Source organism: Arvicanthis niloticus, chromosome 9 (assembly GCF_011762505.2).
Source record: "Arvicanthis niloticus isolate mArvNil1 chromosome 9, mArvNil1.pat.X, whole genome shotgun sequence".
Classification (NCBI taxonomy): Eukaryota; Metazoa; Chordata; class Mammalia; order Rodentia; family Muridae; genus Arvicanthis; species Arvicanthis niloticus.
In genome coordinates, this window is record NC_047666.1 from 12,762,760 (window position 1) to 12,779,835 (window position 17,076).

Sequence of the window (17,076 nt, forward strand, 5' to 3'; positions counted from 1 at the left end):
ACTACTATGACTCAGGTAAGCTGTGAAGCCTGACCTTATGGTTTTTCAAATCTGTGTGTGTGTGTGCATGTTGTGTGTGGATGTGTGTTGGCATGTACGTGTGGCATTCTCCGGGAGCCATCCACCTTGATTTTGTGATGCATCCTTTCATGGTGAACTGGCACTCAACCATTAGGCTCAGCTGGCTGAAAAATGAGCCTCAGGAGTCTACATGTCTCTACTTCCCCAGCTCTGGAATTCAAAGCATCCATCACCAGACCTGGCCTTTTCACAGGAGCCGAGGGGGTGGGAGTGGGGAATCAACTCAGCTCCTTGTGCTTGCGTGGCAACATTTGGCTAATTGAGCCAACCTCATAGCTCGTGAGTTAAAATCTTGAGTTTGCTACTTCTTAAACAGGTAAACACCAGCAGCTTCTTTCATTGCTCTAAATTGCCCTAAAATGTGGGGACAAGAAGGCTGTACCTCAAGAGAGAGTCATGAAAATAGACAGAACCAAGTTATGAAAGGGTATGTCACAGGCACTCTACAAGGAGTATAACAGGTGAGGGAAGACCAGGCTTCAAGACCAGTCAGAACCTTGGGTCCCACACTTGCCAGAAGATTAGGTCCCTGTGGGGGTGTGGCTTCCATCGGCACCTCCCTCTGTCTACCGGCAGCTTTTCTGTGGTGTCTTGTTGCAAGTTCTTTTCTCTGGCTTTGTTAATCTGTTCTCTTTCTCTGGTGACTGCTCACAGAAAACATTCCTAGAAAAATCTCAAGGGACCAACTTCTTTTGTGTTCCAGGACAGCAGACAGTGGGTTGTGTTGGCTGCTACAGAACTCCAGCCCCTGGGAGTCTGAGGAAGGAACAAGGAGAGGATCAATTGACATCAGAAAGCTGCTGCCTCAGTAACCTTAGCCTGGGATCCCAGGGTACCTTAGGGTCAGAGGATAAAGGAATCCTTGCACCCCTACATCACATGTGCCCTCCATCTGAGCTGAGGCACATTCTCTTCAGTTTCCCCTCTGCGTTCCTACAGAATGGTCGTACAGGCAGAAGTCCTCATAGCTTTGAAGGCACCAGCCTCAGGGGAAGTCCTTCTTCTGTCCTGGTTGTGGGAAGAGAGACATTTGGCTGACAAAAAGAAACAGGCCATCTGGAGAAGTCTGAGAGAGATCTCAGTGAATTGTCCCAATAACTCTCCAAGCTTTTATTTATTGTAAAACAAACAGCCCCCAAAAACAACATAACAACATTAAATAGAATTTTTTAAAGGAATAAAACACTGAGCCCTGACACCCACGCCTGTTTAATTGTTTTGGCTACAAAGTTAGCTGCATGCAACCTGTGTCTGTCTTTCTTTCCTTCATTTCTTTTTTGAGACAGAGTGACTATGTAGACCAAGCTGGCCTTGAACTCATAGAAGTTTGCCTGCCTCTGCTTCCCCAGAGCTGGGATTAAAGGTGTGTGCCACCACACCTTGCAGATTGTCTTTGTGTATTTATCTACTTTTAGGCAGGGTACTGTGTATCTCAGGCTGTCTTGAACTCAATATGTGGCCAAAAAATGACCTTCAACTAATCCTACTGAAGGCTTGGGTACCACTATGCCTAGTTTATGTGATGCTGGGGATTGATGCCTAGTTTATGTGATGCTGGGGATTGAATTCAAGCAACCTAAACAAGCATTCTAGCAACTGGGCTACAGTCCCAGCTTTTTTTTTTTTTTTTAATTTTACATTTAATATGCTTCTTTTCCTTTTCTAGTATTAATACACAGTGGTCTCCTTCATTGTTGTTTTATATGAATGTGTTTTGTTTCAACTGCAAATGTGCCAGCCAATTTGACTCAGGCATAATTAATGACTCCTTATCCCTGGAGCACTCTTGTTTATGACTGGGATCTTTGAGGTTGGGTCCTGGCAAAGCTGTGGGTGAAAGGGAGTTTATTTTCTGGGCCGTCTGCACCAGAAGGAAGATCTTCTTTCTTCTCTGTGAGCAGTGCAACCTGAGAGTTCCCTTGTCCTATCCTGATCCTAAGCTGCCCTCTGAAGTTGTGCCCTTGGTTGGGGACTTTTAAAACAGTGGTACTATACATTTGATTAGTTCCTCTGAGTAAAAGCAATGTATGTTTATGTAAAATGTTAAAAACAAACAAACAAACAAAAAACAGAAAAGCCAAAGAAAATAAAAATGTTACACGCTGGGTATGGTGGTACAGACCCTATCCATAATCCTAGCACCCAGGGAGCTTGAGGCAGGAGTATTGCCAAGAGTTTCAGGGAGCCTCTGTCCCTTCTTTCCCTCTGCCTAGACTCCACAGTGAGGTCCAGGTCATTCGGGGTTACATGCAGAGGCAGCATTGCCCTCAGGCTTCTACACCACTGTTTTGACGCCATTTCTTCTCCAGGTCCTCCCACACTCTGCCAGCCACCTTCCGGGTTCATTCTGGAGCCGTAGCATATGAATGATGGCAGGATAAAGGACTTCTAGGAGAATGAGCTGAGGTCCTGGGCACTTGTTAAAAACACGCACAAACAAATATACATAGAATAGCACTCGGGGGCTTAAGGGTAATTGGTTCAATCCAGAGTAACCCATGGCCTCATGTAACTGGAATGGGGGCGGGGGGGGGGGGGAGAGTTTCAGCTCTGGTTTAATCTACTATCTCAAAAATGTCTGTAAAGAGCTTAGAAATGTTTTCTTTCTAATCTTTGTACTCTGTGTTTGCACAGCATTAATTTTCTCTTCAGGTTTAGTCTTCTTAGAGTCTAAATGGCTATTTTTTACACTTCCTCCGAGGCTACTCACTGCTAACAGGAAAGGGAAGCATTTCTGGAGATTTCCTCTAGGGCATTCTGGTTCCTGTGGGCCAGTGATAGGACTGCTTTTTATTTCTAGAAATTACTGAGGCTGCCAAACACAGACTCACACAGACACACACAGACACACACAGACACACACAGACACACACAGACACACACACATCAAACAACAACAACAAAAGTCTAAATATAGACTTTACCTCATGTTTGTTGCCCAATTAGAAATGAAAACCGGCCTGGTAGTGGTGGCACACACTTTTAATCCCAGTACTAGGGAGGCAGAGGCAGGCAAATCTGTGAGTTCAAGGCCAGCCTAGTTTGCTGAGCATGACAGCCATGGCTATACAGAGAAACCCTGTCTCAAAAAACAAGCAAGCAAACAAACAAATACAAATAAAATAAAATAAAAACAAAGGAAGAAAATATTAAAATTGAATATATTTGAGAATATTTATTACATCAGGTATGATGAAATACAACTTTAAGCTCAGCCCTCAGGAGGCATAAGTGAGCAGAGCATCTGTGAGTTTAAGGCCACCTGGTTTACATGGATGGTCCAGGCCAGCCAGGGTGAGACCTGTTTAAAAAACAAATCTAATGGTTTTCAGTTGACATTCATTCTAAAGCCAAAAAGCCAGGATCAAAAGTAAGTGTTTTAGTTAGAAGAGATGACAGAGGTTCTGGTTAGTCAACAGAATGATGGACTGGGTATTAGGACTATCTTGTACCTCACTGGTACAATTAGGAATAAGTATGCTCTAACTGTATTTTGAGAGAAAAGTTCTACTTTAACAGGAAGAGTGATATGTAGGAGGAGCTAAGTGGGAAGGAGTACTGAGAGGAAGAGATGGAACAAGGAGAGAAGATGAAGAAGAGGAGAAGCTAGGTGATGAGAGAGAGAAAGAGAGAGGGGGCATGGAGGCAGATGTTCACAGGTCTCCACCAGTCAAAGATAGTTTTTATATCTAGGTTGGGTATTGGGTTATGCTTTTGATTGAGCATTACCAAACTTATAAATCCTTTGATTAACATTTTAAAAAAATCGTATAAAAGCAAAAAGGAAAGGGGGGGTATGGGACAGGGGTGTTCTAGGGAGGGGAAATGTGGAAAGGGGATGGCATCTTAAATGTAAATAAAATATAAAATAAAAAGATTAAAAAAAAATCTAAAACATCAGCACCTTCCTTCTAAACCCAAAATAATATGTGTTACTTCATTAAAAATAATAAACATAGACCCGGGAGTACTGTTCAATGGCAGAGCACTTGTCTAATCAGCATTGGGCTCTATAATATAAATAACTATTTATAAATAGATAAAAAATAGATTGATTGGGACTGGGGAGGTGGCTCAGTGTGAAAGAGCATTTGCTGAGTAACTATGAAGACCTTAGTTCAAATCCCCAACTCTCACATAAAAGCTGTGCGTGGCCACCTGTGCTGGAACCCCAATATTGGGGTGGAGGAAGGACTGATTCCAGGAGCTTACTGGCTGGCCATCATAACTACAAGTTCACTGAGAGGTGCTGTTTCAAGGGAATAAATTGGAGAGGGACAGAGACACCACATCCCATGCCCTACCCTGACGTCCACATGCATGCAGAGACCTGCATGTACTGGATGAATGTGTACACAGAATCCAACACACACACACACACAGAGAGAGAGAGAGAGAGAGAGAGAGAGAGAGAGAGAGAGAGAGAGAGAACACATAATACAGAGATTAAAATAAGCCCACCACATAATAACAGTTATAAAACAAACAACAAAACCACTTCTCTTTTTTCCTTCTTTTTAACCCAGCAGTCATTTCTTTTTAAAGTAATACTGTTATTAATTTTTTGAGCCATGGTGGTGCATGCCTCCCAGCACTTGGGAGGCAGAGACAGGCAGATCTCTGTGAGTTTGAGGCCAGCCTACTCTACAGAGTGAGTTCCAGGATAGCCAGGACTACACAGTGAAACCCCATCTCTCGAAAAACCAAACAAAAACTGTTTTGAGAGTGTCCAACAATGTAATCATACCCACCTTCCCTATTCTCCCAGATCTACTCCCATGGTGCTACTGACTTTTTTGGTTTTCTGTAAAACATTTTTGCAAATCTCGTTTTAGGTGTTCCTTAGTCAAATAACCTGCTTCTATCTTTAATGCCCAGTTGATTTTCATGAAAAAAAAAATTGAGCCTCACACTACTATGTAAACCATTGTAAGGTAATTATGGATATTCTCTGATACAACATATCTATAACAAGCACACACTGCAAAACTACATGAGATAGTTGCTTTAAAAATATTTATTATGTGTATGCTGTGCCTGTGCAAGTATTTGCAGGTGTCCTTAGGCCAGAAGAGCAGGTCAGATCTCCTGGAACTGGAGGAGTTACTAGGTTTGAGTTGTAAGCTGTCCGATGTGGGTTCTAGGAACCCAGTAAGAGCCTCTGCAAGAGCAGCTCATGCTCTCAACCACTGAGCCATCTCTCCAGTCCAGGAGGAAGTTCCTTAAGGATGTGTTGGAATCTGAAATCATGAGCTTATCATATTGTTAAGCCCATTGTCTACCTCATGCTTAAACATGAAGTCATGATTCACTGAGCAAACACTATACATCACCCAGATATTACATTCATTAACATCACTGTAAATCTCAGCAGAAAATGATATCCTTACCTGCTTCAGAATTCTAAATTTCTATGGACAGTTTTGCATTATTGGAAACACATGGTTAACCATTTTCCTTAAAGATCTAGGATAACTTAGCTTATTTTCAAGAAAGTATCTTTCAAGTCAGAGTGCCCATGGTCATAAGTGTTTCTCTGTGATAAGTGGTGTTCCCTGGAGGAGGAGATGGCTCAGGCAGTAAGAGTATTTAGTGTGCAAGCATGAAGACCTGAGTTCTGATCCTCAGTACCTATGTAAAAGCCAGGCATGGCTAAATGCACCAGTAACCAATGGGGGCCTGATTAGAAGATTGCTGGGATTTACTGACCACCCAGCTTACCTGAAAAACAGCAAACTTGGGATTTAGTGAGAGATCCTACCTAAATCAGGTAAGAGTGATAGCAGAACACCCAGTGTTGCACACTGGCCTTTGTGTGCACACTTTTAGGCTCGCACATGTGCCCACAGCATGCACACTATTAAAGGAAATTTTTAAAATGATGTTTTGTGGTCTGGAGACACAGCTCAGCAGTTAAGAGAACACTGGTTGCTCCAAAGGATTCTGGTTTCCTGCACCTGCATGGTGGCTTATGACCACTCATACTTCCAGTTCCCGGGGCTCCAACACCCTCTTCTGACCTCTGCTGGCTGCTAGACACACACAGACATACATACATACACACACACACACACACACACATCAACAACAACCTCTTCTGACCTCTGCTGGCTGCTAGACACACACACGGACACACACATCAACACCCTCTTTTGACCTCTGCTGGCTCCTCAATACATATAGAAGTAGACACAAAGACATACACTATTTTTTAAATGTTTTCTGAAAATACATGATTGATTCAGTTTACAACTCAATTACTAAAACAGTTTTCAATCATACTCCATCACTTTGAAACATGTGTTTTATATGTAGTCTTTTATGTAGTTATATAAAATTTAAAAAAGAGCTGGGCAGTGGTGGTGCACACCTTTAATCTCAGCACTTGGGAGACAGAGGCAGGCAGATCTCTTGAGTTCGAGGCCAGCCTGGTCTACAGAGTGAGTTCCAGGACAGCCAGGGCTACAGAGAGAAACTATGTCTCAAACAAAACAAAACAAACAAAAGGCAAAAAAAAAAAATCACCATTTCTATAGAAATGAAATAATGAATGGTAACAAAATTAAAAAGATGCATACTCAAGAATCTTTTTTAAAGATTTGTTTTTATTTTTGTGTATATGAGTATTTTGTCTGCATGTATGTCTGAGTACCACATGCATACAGTGGCCAAGGAGGCCTGAAGAGGGCATTGGATCACCTGGAACTGGAGTTACAGGCCCCTGTCTACAGCCCCCTCAAGGATCTTTGTAATTTGGTGCTGCGATTTGTTTTGTTGAAACAAGGTCTCTAGTAGCACAAGTTGGCATAAAATTGTCTGTGTAGCTGAAGATGACCTTGAACTTTTGATCCTCCTGCCTCCACTCCAGTACACTGGGATTCATTCCATCCACGTCTCACCCCACCCAACTGGTCATTTTTTCTTGATTAATGATGGGCAGTTTTGTTCATCTTTTGTATCATCAGATTATTATACAATAGTTTGACTGTGGAAAGTCTCTGAAAGGATGTCAGAGACACTAAGGAGGACACAGACCATATTTGTCATTTTTTTTCTTTTACCCCAAGCAGAACCCACTCAATAGAACCAAAAGTGAGAAGTGAGACGAACTTACCAAAATAGAATATTGCCTCTCACGGGGGGGGGGGGGGGGGGGGGGGGCAGAATACCCACAATTCCTGTCATCAGATTAACTAAGGTAGTAAATGGAAAAGGAGAATTTAGGAAGTGGTAGTTGCCATTTTTGACTTATTAGTAGTCCTACTGTACGGTAGTCAGAGTCTGGAAGCTTCTCTGAGGCCACTCAGTAACCCTTTGAAACCCAGTGGCTGATTCTCGTGTATTATTTGGGGGACTTTCAGAACAAGTCTTATTTTCCTTCACTAAGTGTGAATCAGGTGACAGAACCCATGAATACTTACCAGATGTCCCATGAGGCTAAGACAGAAGGCGGGGTTCACATCTTACAGTTCATTGCCCCCCACTTACACCTACCCTTGCAAGGCAGGGGAGTTCCAGCTTCCAGGCCAGTTGTTATTGCTAAGAGGGTGGGGCTCCATACAGGGAGATGTGGGAGAGATCCGAGTCGCAGAGATGTCAGAGCATCTGACCCCACAGGCCGACCTCAGGCTGGTCCAATAGTAGGAGAGTGAGGTGCTCTGCAGTCTCTTTACAGCTGTCATCATTCCAGACAGCTACTGTCTGACCAGCCTTGGCCAACCCACTGGCTTTAGACTGTCACCGTCAAGCTTTCTTCCATTTTTTGTTTTGTTTTGTTTTGTTTTTGTTTTTTTTTTGAGACAGGGTTTCTCTGTGTAGTCCTGGCTGTCCTGGAACTCACTCTGTAGACCAGGCTAGCCTCGAACTCAGAAATCCGCCTGCCTCTGCCTCCCGAGTGCTGGGATTAAAGGCGTGCGCCACCACCGCCCGGCCATTTTTTTTTCCTTTCTAGAATATTTCCAGTGTTCTCACTTTAAAATCATCCAGATTTGTTGTTTTGGGTAGCCATGAAAGTAGAATCCACCTACTCTGTTCTTTCTATGTTTTTATTCTTGGCAATGACTATCCAGATAGCATCCCTGACTCCCAAGGCATCCCTGCTCTACTGTCCACCTCAGGGAAAGAACAAAGATGTATCCAAACCAGCTGCTCTGAGCGAGCTGTTGAAAAAAGGAAAACTGATAAGGGCTCTTGGCTCGGGTCTGGCTAGGATCTTCCTGTTCAAAATTAGAGGGTTCTTGTTCGGTAAAAGATAGATAGCCAGCCGTGCTTGGTGGAGCTGAGAGAAGGGGGTTCTAAAAGCTCACCCGAGCCCTCTTCCTGTTTGTACAGGCTGACAAACTTTCACTACAACGGTCTGGTTTTCTCAGCTGACACACAGCCATAAGATCTATCATGGGACCTTGAGCAGCCCCCAAAAGGAGTTTGCTATTCAGTAACCAAGAAAATTGGAGCCGTATCTTGGAAAGCACGCCTCCTGACTGTCAGAATGCCCCTTTGTGGTTAAATGTTCTTGAGGTTGAAGGCAAGCTATTCCAATATAACAAAAACTAAAGCACTAGGGCATTTCCCACATACGCGTGCAGTAACAAAGGGTCTGCATCCTCAGAAGAACTTGGCTTCATTATAATACCATTTACTTTGTGGTTTGGATCCCTTTCTTGTAGGCTTTTCTAGAGGATCATGGGAAGAAATATCCTAAAAGGGAGATCCAGTCCAGTTTTTGGCATCTTTAACACACCAATTTTGGGATTTGCTAAATGTGTTTTTAAAAATTGTGTGACATTTTCTTTCCAGAATAAGGTGTGAGAGGCGGGGGGGGGGGGGGTGTCAGTAGCTTTCAGACAAAGGGGATTTGAGTGCTCCAAGCCTAGGTTCTGTTCCTGCTTCTGCCCACAAATGACTTTAAAACAACTCACCCTCAGTCCCATGCAGATCTCAGTTCCCTCTCCTGTTAAAACAAGTTGATTGGCTTGGGTAACTAGCACAGTAACAAACCTCTAGCCCAATCGTTCTCAACCTTCCTAATGCTGCGACCCTTTAATACAGTTCCTCATATTGTGGTGGTAACCCCTGACCAGAAAATTATTTTCGTTGCTACTTCATAACTGTAATTTCGCTACTGTTGCGAATCGTAATGTACATATGTGTTTTCCACTGGTCTTAGGTGACCCTTGTCAAAGGCCGTTCGACCCCCAGGTTAAGAACCGCTGATCTAGCTTGCGTTTGTCTCGTGGGTCTCAGGAACCCAGGACCAGTAACTGTCTGAGGACCAGTGGGCAGCTGGCGAATAAAGCACGTGACTACGTCAAGCCCCTTAGCTCCCCGGCTCCGATTCCTAATTGGATGCTCAGTCAAAGCCTATAACCGGTCCAGAGCCACCTCAGGTTCCCCCGAACGCCTTCCACCATCTAATCACGCCAAGCCTAGAGAGGGTTGGAGAGATCCCCAAGCGCGGGGCACCCTTGTCCCAGGCTGCCTGGCGCCCGGCTCCCCCTCTCACAAGCAGTCGGAGGGGGGGGCTCAGCCCGCTCGGAGGCGGGGCCTCGGCGCACTCTGATTGGCCTCCCGCATCCTCGTGACGCGCGTCCCCGCCCCCGCCTACCCCCACTCCACTCAGCATCCGCGCCGGGGAGCGGACTCTCCGGGGCTGAATGGGCGAGAGCGTGGCGCCGGGGGCGGGCTGGGGCGCGGGGCGCGGGGCTGGCGGCTTGCCAGCGCTCCCTCCCTAGCATGCACACGGAGGCGGCGGGCAGCCCGGCGCGGAGGCCCCAAAAGCCGCGAAGCCAAGTAGCGGCACCTGCCTGCAGAGGTACGTGGCGCAGCCCCCAGTCGGCTGAGCGGACACCAGGGAACCCAGGCAGCGGCGATCCGCCTTTGCCCACTCACACCCCAGGCCCAGCGGCTCCTCCCCAGCCTTGCGACGCCGGACGCGCCTGCGAGGGTACGCGGGCCGAGGGTCGCGGCACCCGGCCGCCTATATGGGCGCCCCCGGCGCAGCCTGCGCAGGTGTGGACGCGGCGCTGCGGGTAAGGACGACCCGCCCCGAGTGGCAGGTCCAGCCAGAGTGGCCCTCTTCCACGTCGCTTGGTTCTGGGTTTTTAATTCATTGCTGGAACCTTCTGAGCCGGCAGCGTCGAATTGACTCAGTGTCTCCCTTGACCGCCTTGGGGAACCTTGTGCAGGGTCACTAGTGGCTCCTGAATCCTCCTGGTGCATCCATATGGGTAGACGTGCTGTGTGAAGTGGGTAGATTTCTGCTGGTAGAATTCACTGGTGACCTTCCCTGCCTCCTCTCTGCGGCCAGTCCTGCGGAGGAAACACATTGGGGCGACCTTTTTGGTTTCTTGGAAATTTTAAGCTGTGGCCTGATGAGGGGATGCGTTTGTTTGTTTGTTTGGCGGAGAGGGTGTTAGAGAACAATTGGTAGGAACCTAGTATATCAAAGGGAGCTCTTGTCTCTACTCCACACCAGCTGGATGACCTTGGCAGACACTGATAACCTCCCGTGGGATCTTAACTTGCTGATGGCTAAGGTCTCTTCCACAATAGGTTTGTGGTTTTAACCATTTAAAATAAATCTGTCATTGACGAGAACTCTCAGAATCACTAACTGACTTGGAAATGAAAATTTTATACCTTTCTGTCGTAATTCAGTCTCAATTTATTATAGATAGATATAGATATAGATATAGATATAGATATAGATATAGATATAGATATAGATATAGATATAGATATAGATATAGATATATCTCCTTTGCAAAATAAGGTGTCTTTTACTTAAAAGAAGGAAAAGGCGGTTTTATGTGTTATGCTTTTTCTGGGACCAATGAGCTGCAGGTTCCTTCGGCCAAGAACTGTGCTGGGTTTTAGATTCACAAAAGAAGGAGACTCACACTCATCGTCTGCCCTCTGGTGTCTCGCCAAGCCGTCCCTTGGTTTACGACTGTAAATCCTCTCCACCTGCAGACGGACACAGAAGCTGGGGGTGGGGGGGAGGATCTATGTCTGTGAATGAAAGGACCAGAAAAGGAGATTTTGAGTTCTTTTGTGTAATTCCATATCCTGACAGCTCAGAATGGTTTTTAACATTGCTGGTTGCAGGGCTGGGAATCGTCTGACTTCCCAGTGTTTGGACAAGAGAGTTTAATATGAGCTCCCAGAGCACTGTAATCAGTGCTGTCTCCTGACGTCTATGTCTGCTATGTGGCCGACGCTGTGGCTGTAAGGTGGACTTTCTTAGTTAGGGTTAATAGTGTTTTCCTTGAGATTTGAAAAGATATTGAGATGATTGGGGGTTTTGATGGCTGTTTTTGGTTGGTTGGTTGGTTGGTTGGTTGGTTGGTTGGTTTGGGTTTTGACTCAGGAATATCATGTAGCTCCAGCTGGCTTTGAATTCACTGTGCATCCAAAGCTGGCCTTGAACACTGATCCAAGTGCTGGGATTACAGGCCTGTGCCAACATGCCTGGCTTACACAGAGTAAGAGGAAGCATGACGAGGCTTTTGGAAAATGGCATGCTGGGGGCTGGCAGGAAATTCTAAATTCTAGTGGAGAATTAGCAGCTGCCTCTTGGGAGATTAATGGTGTGCTGGGTAGTTTTTAATGTCAACTTGACACAAGTTGGAGTTATTTGGGAAAAGAAAAACAATAATTGAAAAAAAAAATGCCCTCACCAGATTGTCCTGGAGCAAGCCTGTGAGACATTTTTTTTAATTAGTGACTCATTGGAGAGGGCCCAGCTTATTGTGGGCGAGTGGTCCTGAGCTGTATGAGAGAGCAGGCTTAGCAAGCTATGGGGACCAAGACAGTAAGCAGTGTTCCTCCATGGTCCCTGCATCAGCTCCTGCCTCCAGATTCCTTCTGTGTGTCAGTTCCTGTCCTGAATTCCCTCACTGATGGACTGCAGTGTGGAATTGTAAGCTGAAATTAAACCCTTTCTTCCCAGTGGCCTTTGGTCATGGTGTTACAGCAGTAGAAACCCTAACCAAGACATGTGGGAAGTAGAGAGTCACCCTCCACATCTACCTGGCTCTGGAGGAGGACTTTATTCTGCTCTGCTGTGGAGCCAGGAGGATGGTCATCACCCTCCAAAGCATGTTCTTCATTGCTAGTCTGGCTGGGAATGTTTGGCATAGAAACAACTGGGAATATGCAATAACAGCTGAGGATGGAGAAGCTAGGACTGGATCAGTGTGGGTGGCCTGTGTTAGCAGAGCCATCCACCGGAGGGGGTGTGATTCACACGTCCAGGGCGAGAGGAAGCCATAAATATGGATGGTGGCACTGGAGCTCTCCTGGGAGAGAAACCCAGGAGCACTCCCATAGAGGGGATTAGTGGAGTGTGTGAAGGAGCAGGGGAAAAACTGAGCCAGGCTCACCATCGATTGTATTTGCTTACCTGAACACCAGACGACATCTGCTCCTGTTTCAACGTTGCATAGGTACTTGGAACGGGTTTGTTCATTTCAGCACTTGGGAGATAGAGGCCGGAGGGTCGGGAGTTCAAGATCAGCCGCTGCTGTAGAGTAACTTAAAAAGTCAGCTGGGGTATAGGAGACACTGTCTTGATAGATATAAACAAATACATTCATATTCTCTCTCTCTCTCTCTCTCTCTCTCTCTCTCTCTCTCTCTCTCTCTCTCACACACACACACACACACACACACACACACAGCCAGGGAGATGGCTCAGTGGGCTAAGGTGCCTGCTGCCTAATGACCTGAATTCAGTTTTCAGACCCCACACAGTAGGAGAGACCTCTGTTCTCTTCTGACCGCCAGCCACATTTAAAAATGTATGTAGGAAAGAGGAGAGGCACCTAAAGTGTATTATGGAACAAATTTCCATACTGAGCATGTGCCACACTCAGATCAAGGAACAGAAACCAGCAGGGCCTGTGTCGTACCCTGTCACTGCCCTCCTAGCATTTGCCCTGGCCTGACTTGCTCCTCTCGCACCAAGCCTAAATGGAAACCTACGGTGTATGTCTTTCGTTGCAAGCACTAACTGACAGAGGCCCTCCCTGTGCTGCCCGTGGCTATGGCATGTTCACTGCTGTCACTCATGGTGGTCACGGGGTAAGTTTAGTGCCTCTTGTCTGTGATCAGTTGTTGAATGTTAAGCAGCTTCCAGTGTTCATCTGCCCCAGATAGTGCCGCTGTCACTCCTCTGGTGCCCAGCTTTGGTAAAGCGTGCGTGAGTGCGTTTCCGGGAATCTGCTGGGCAGTAGGGTTACATGGGTTTATTACTCACTCTGAGGACCCCCGGGCAAAGCTATTTTATTCTAGTTTTAGAATTAACCATGGAGGGAGCTCCTCCATCCTCAACCATGAAGGCGACAGTTTCCAGATGATGGTGCTGGGGTTGCTTTTCCAGTGGGAAGTTTCTGCCTGGCCCTGTTTGTTCTATATGGCCTCAGGAAGAGCAGTCCTCCAGAGTCCAGGCTTTCGTTGGGTCCTAACACAGGGAAGGCTGGGCTCCGAGATCCTCTTGATGTGGAGAGTGTCTTTAGTCCACTGCTTAGTTTGATCTTAGTCTCCACCCAGCTTAATGCAAACAAACCTCCACCCAGTCCATTTAACTTACCTATAGGAGAAGCCTTTTCTTGTTTGAGTTTGTGAGCAATAGAAAGCATTTTTACACTTCAGTCACAGCAGGAAAAAATAGCCAGGGGTGAATTTTTGGATCATGAATGAACTCCTTCAGGCTTAATACCATCTGGGGTTATAATAGGTTAGTATCACGTGACTGGGTTTGACAAGCTCAACAAACAGCAAGTAGAAGAAGGTCTACTTTAGGAATAATACGTAAATTTTTTGAACGTTGAAGCCAGTTTTAAAAGTGCTTGTTTTCAAATAAGGGTTCGCAAAATCCAGTCTGGCTTTGAATTTTGACTCCCGCCCCCCCCTCCCTAGTGCTGAGATGACAGGCCTGTGGTACCATAAGATCGGGTACCATAAGACTATCGTTTTCATAATGGCAGGCTTATGTATGCTTGGCAAGAACCAAGCAGAGCCAGTGTTTCTGGTAGACAGAGACTGTCTCCCTCCTGGCTGTCCTGTCTCCTCTTCTGCCTCTGCTTTCTCATCTTCTTCTAACTTGTTATTGACCCCCACGGGTTTTTCTCTCCTTATCTAGACTGGCAGGCAGCGAGAAGTTCAAGAGGACAAAGTGGCTTCTGGTCTTCCCTTTTCTTTGCTTGCCATTTTCTGCAATCGAGAGCTCAGTCAGCAGGGTTATCCTCCTGCACAGGCTGTGGCTGTTCTTATCTGTATGCTCCTTCTGTTTGGGTGATCACCTGCCCGTGGAAACAACCTGAGCCATACCTGCAATTTAAAATTTTCTAGTAGCCTCCCTTTTAAAAAGGTTAAAAAAGAAAAAGACAAAAAACAAAACAAAACAAAAACCTGGCAAGGGACTAGAGAGCTGGCTTCATGGTAAGGAAGCTTGCTGCTTTTACAGAGAACTAGGATTCCATTTCTAGCATCTAAGCCAGGCAGCTCACGGTGAGCGGCCCATAACTCTGGCTGTGGATCACGCAATGCCCTCTGCCAGCCTCTGTGGGTATGTGGAGTGTGCTACACACAAAATTAAAAAATAAAAAGACGGCTCCGCAAGTTGGCTCAGTGGGCAAAGACCTCTGCTGCCAAGTCTGATAACCTGAGTTTGATACCCAAGACCCAGATGCTGGAAGGAGTGAATTCAGAAAAGGTTGGCTAGTCAGACTCAGTCTTCAAAGCCTGCTTCCTGCTCCCTAGACTGTACCGCATGAGAAGCAGTTTCCTCAGTCTCCTCACCTGGGGTACAACTGTTACACAGACTAGCTCATTTGATTTCACCATAGTGCTGTGAACTTGGTACTATTTTCCTTCTCATTTTAGAAAGGAGGGTATTAAGCTAAAAAAGGCGTAAGAAGTTGCAGAGGGCGGAGCTAGGATTCAGACCTAGGCTTAGAGGTAGTAGGTGGGGCTTCTGTCCCCATGGCTTTGCATCAAGTAACGTAGTCCAGTCCCTCAGAAGATACCCCATCAGAACTGATGATGATATTGGGGCTCCATGGTCAGCCTTCTGTCTCACACCGCTTCATGAGGGAGTGTCTCCATCTCTAGTCCAGCTTCAAGAGAGGTTTCTTCAACATTCAGTTCCACTTAGAAGAATCTCTCTTACTCCTCCAGTATAATTTCAGCACCCATGGTAGGGACTGTTCATTTCTCTGTCAGCCTCACCATATTGTCCCTCTTGGGCTGGACCCTTCAAACACATTATCCTCAGATATCTCCATCCAGGTAGGACCTGCTGTCCCTACACTAGTGACATCTGCCCTCCCAACCCCCTGCAGTTCCTATTCAGACAGTGGCAGAGAAGCATTCCTTCTTTAGGGGAGCCTTTTAAAACATTCTCTGCCCCCAAAGCTCTAAAACCTCTTGTAACACTTCACCCTAGTATCCAGTATAGAATCTAGTAAGAGCCACCATCCTGGGGATAACAACACTGGTGGTGGATGTACTGGTCTGTTTCTCTGCCTTTATTTTTTATTTGTCGATTGTTGTTTCAGGTGGGATTGTAAGACCTTCTGAAGCAAAGGCTGAGTCTGTGTTGCTTCTTGCTGTATGTCCAGACACCCAGTCCATATATGATTTCACCTGCTATGTCTGTTTGGGAGCCTACCTAAATGCTGACTTAAAATCTTTTGCCAAATAAGATTGGGCCCCTCAACATTTTATAATTCCTTCCCTGAGAGACTATTGGTAATTAAAGGTTGTTAGAGAAGGAGTGTCATTTTCTTGAGTGGCATAGATGCTGACAAGTTGCTTTTACTGGGACAAGAAACAATAATTAAACCCAGTGGACTACACACAGAGAGGACCTAGAGGCAGGAGGGGGATTTGTTAACAAGATGGAAGAACAGGTGGAAATGACTAAAATTCATTATAGAAATGCATCAAACTACCAAACGTAAGTGTCTAAATTAGGGTTTCTCTTGTTGTGAAGACACGCCATTACAACCTCTTATAAAAGGACAGCGTTTAATTAGGGCTGGCTTATGGTGTCATCATGGTGGGAAGCATGGCAGCATGCAGCAGATATGGTGCTGGAGCGCCAAGAGTTCCACCTTTGGTTTGGTAAGCATCGGAGAGAGAAGGCGACACTGGGCCAGGCATGAGCATCTGAAACCTGAAAGCCTCACCCTCCGACACACTTTCTCCAACAAGGCCACATCTTCTAATGCTGAATTTTCATTCAGACCACCACAAGCTCAGTGACCTCTTGACTGCCCAGTGCCTGCCCAGGTTGCTCTCGCCACTGTCCTGCTTAGAGCCACTGAGCGGATGTCCTGGGGCCTGCTTAGTTGAGTCTTCTGACCACTGTCCTGTAGGTCCCCTGGTATCAAGCTTCCAGCACACCTCTGGATAACCAGCATCTTCTTCTTTCCATCTGGAACCCACTCCAAAATCCTTCGTCCCCTGGAGCACTCACAGGCTCATCATTCGCCCGGAAGGCCCCCTGATTTCCTCTGATGGACTTGAGGCTCCTTGCCCTCACGATGAGGACCACAATCTCATTGTTGGTGCTTTAGGTTTTTGGGGGTTCTTGGACATATTCATAGAGGAAAAGGATTATCCCCTCTTTATTTTTTCTATTCTCAGTTCCTGGTATGTAATATTTGTTAATTAAATGTTTATAGGATTATAAGTCTGTGTTGCGGTAAATCTCTCGCCCATGGGAAGTCCATAGAAGAAAAGACACAAGTCAGTAAGTAACAAATGAATGCTGCATGCCTAGATTGGGCAGATTTACCATTAAACTACACTATTTCCCGGGCTATGAGAGCTCTTAACAACTTGCGGTTTCCTAGGTCAAGGTCTTCTTCATCTTCTCTCTCTCCACCAACTGCCCTCTGCTTCGACCAACTGCCAACTCCCCCGCTTCTCCTCCTCTCTCTCTCTCCTGTCTTCTCCCTCTTTTCCTGCCTCTGGCTCCTCCCACTC

At 46.0% G+C, this 17,076-nt stretch overlaps 1 protein-coding gene across 3 annotated transcripts in view; it reads left to right on the plus strand.

Moving 5' to 3' along the window:
* Positions 1 to 9,720: 9,720 nt before the first annotated feature.
* The window catches only part of St3gal5 (ST3 beta-galactoside alpha-2,3-sialyltransferase 5), a 67,071-nt gene continuing 59,715 nt past the window's right edge, over positions 9,721 to 17,076 (plus strand). Inside the window, exon 1 of one of the 3 annotated variants that reach the window (XM_034512566.2) lies at positions 9,721 to 9,892. In XM_034512566.2, coding sequence (XP_034368457.1) covers positions 9,814 to 9,892 — 79 coding nt within the window. In that variant the 5' untranslated portion in view covers positions 9,721 to 9,813. Of the gene's footprint in view, positions 9,893 to 9,957; positions 10,110 to 16,801; positions 16,841 to 17,076 lie in introns of those variants that run through there. The other 2 variants (XM_076939908.1, XM_076939909.1) reach the window with 2 other exon arrangements.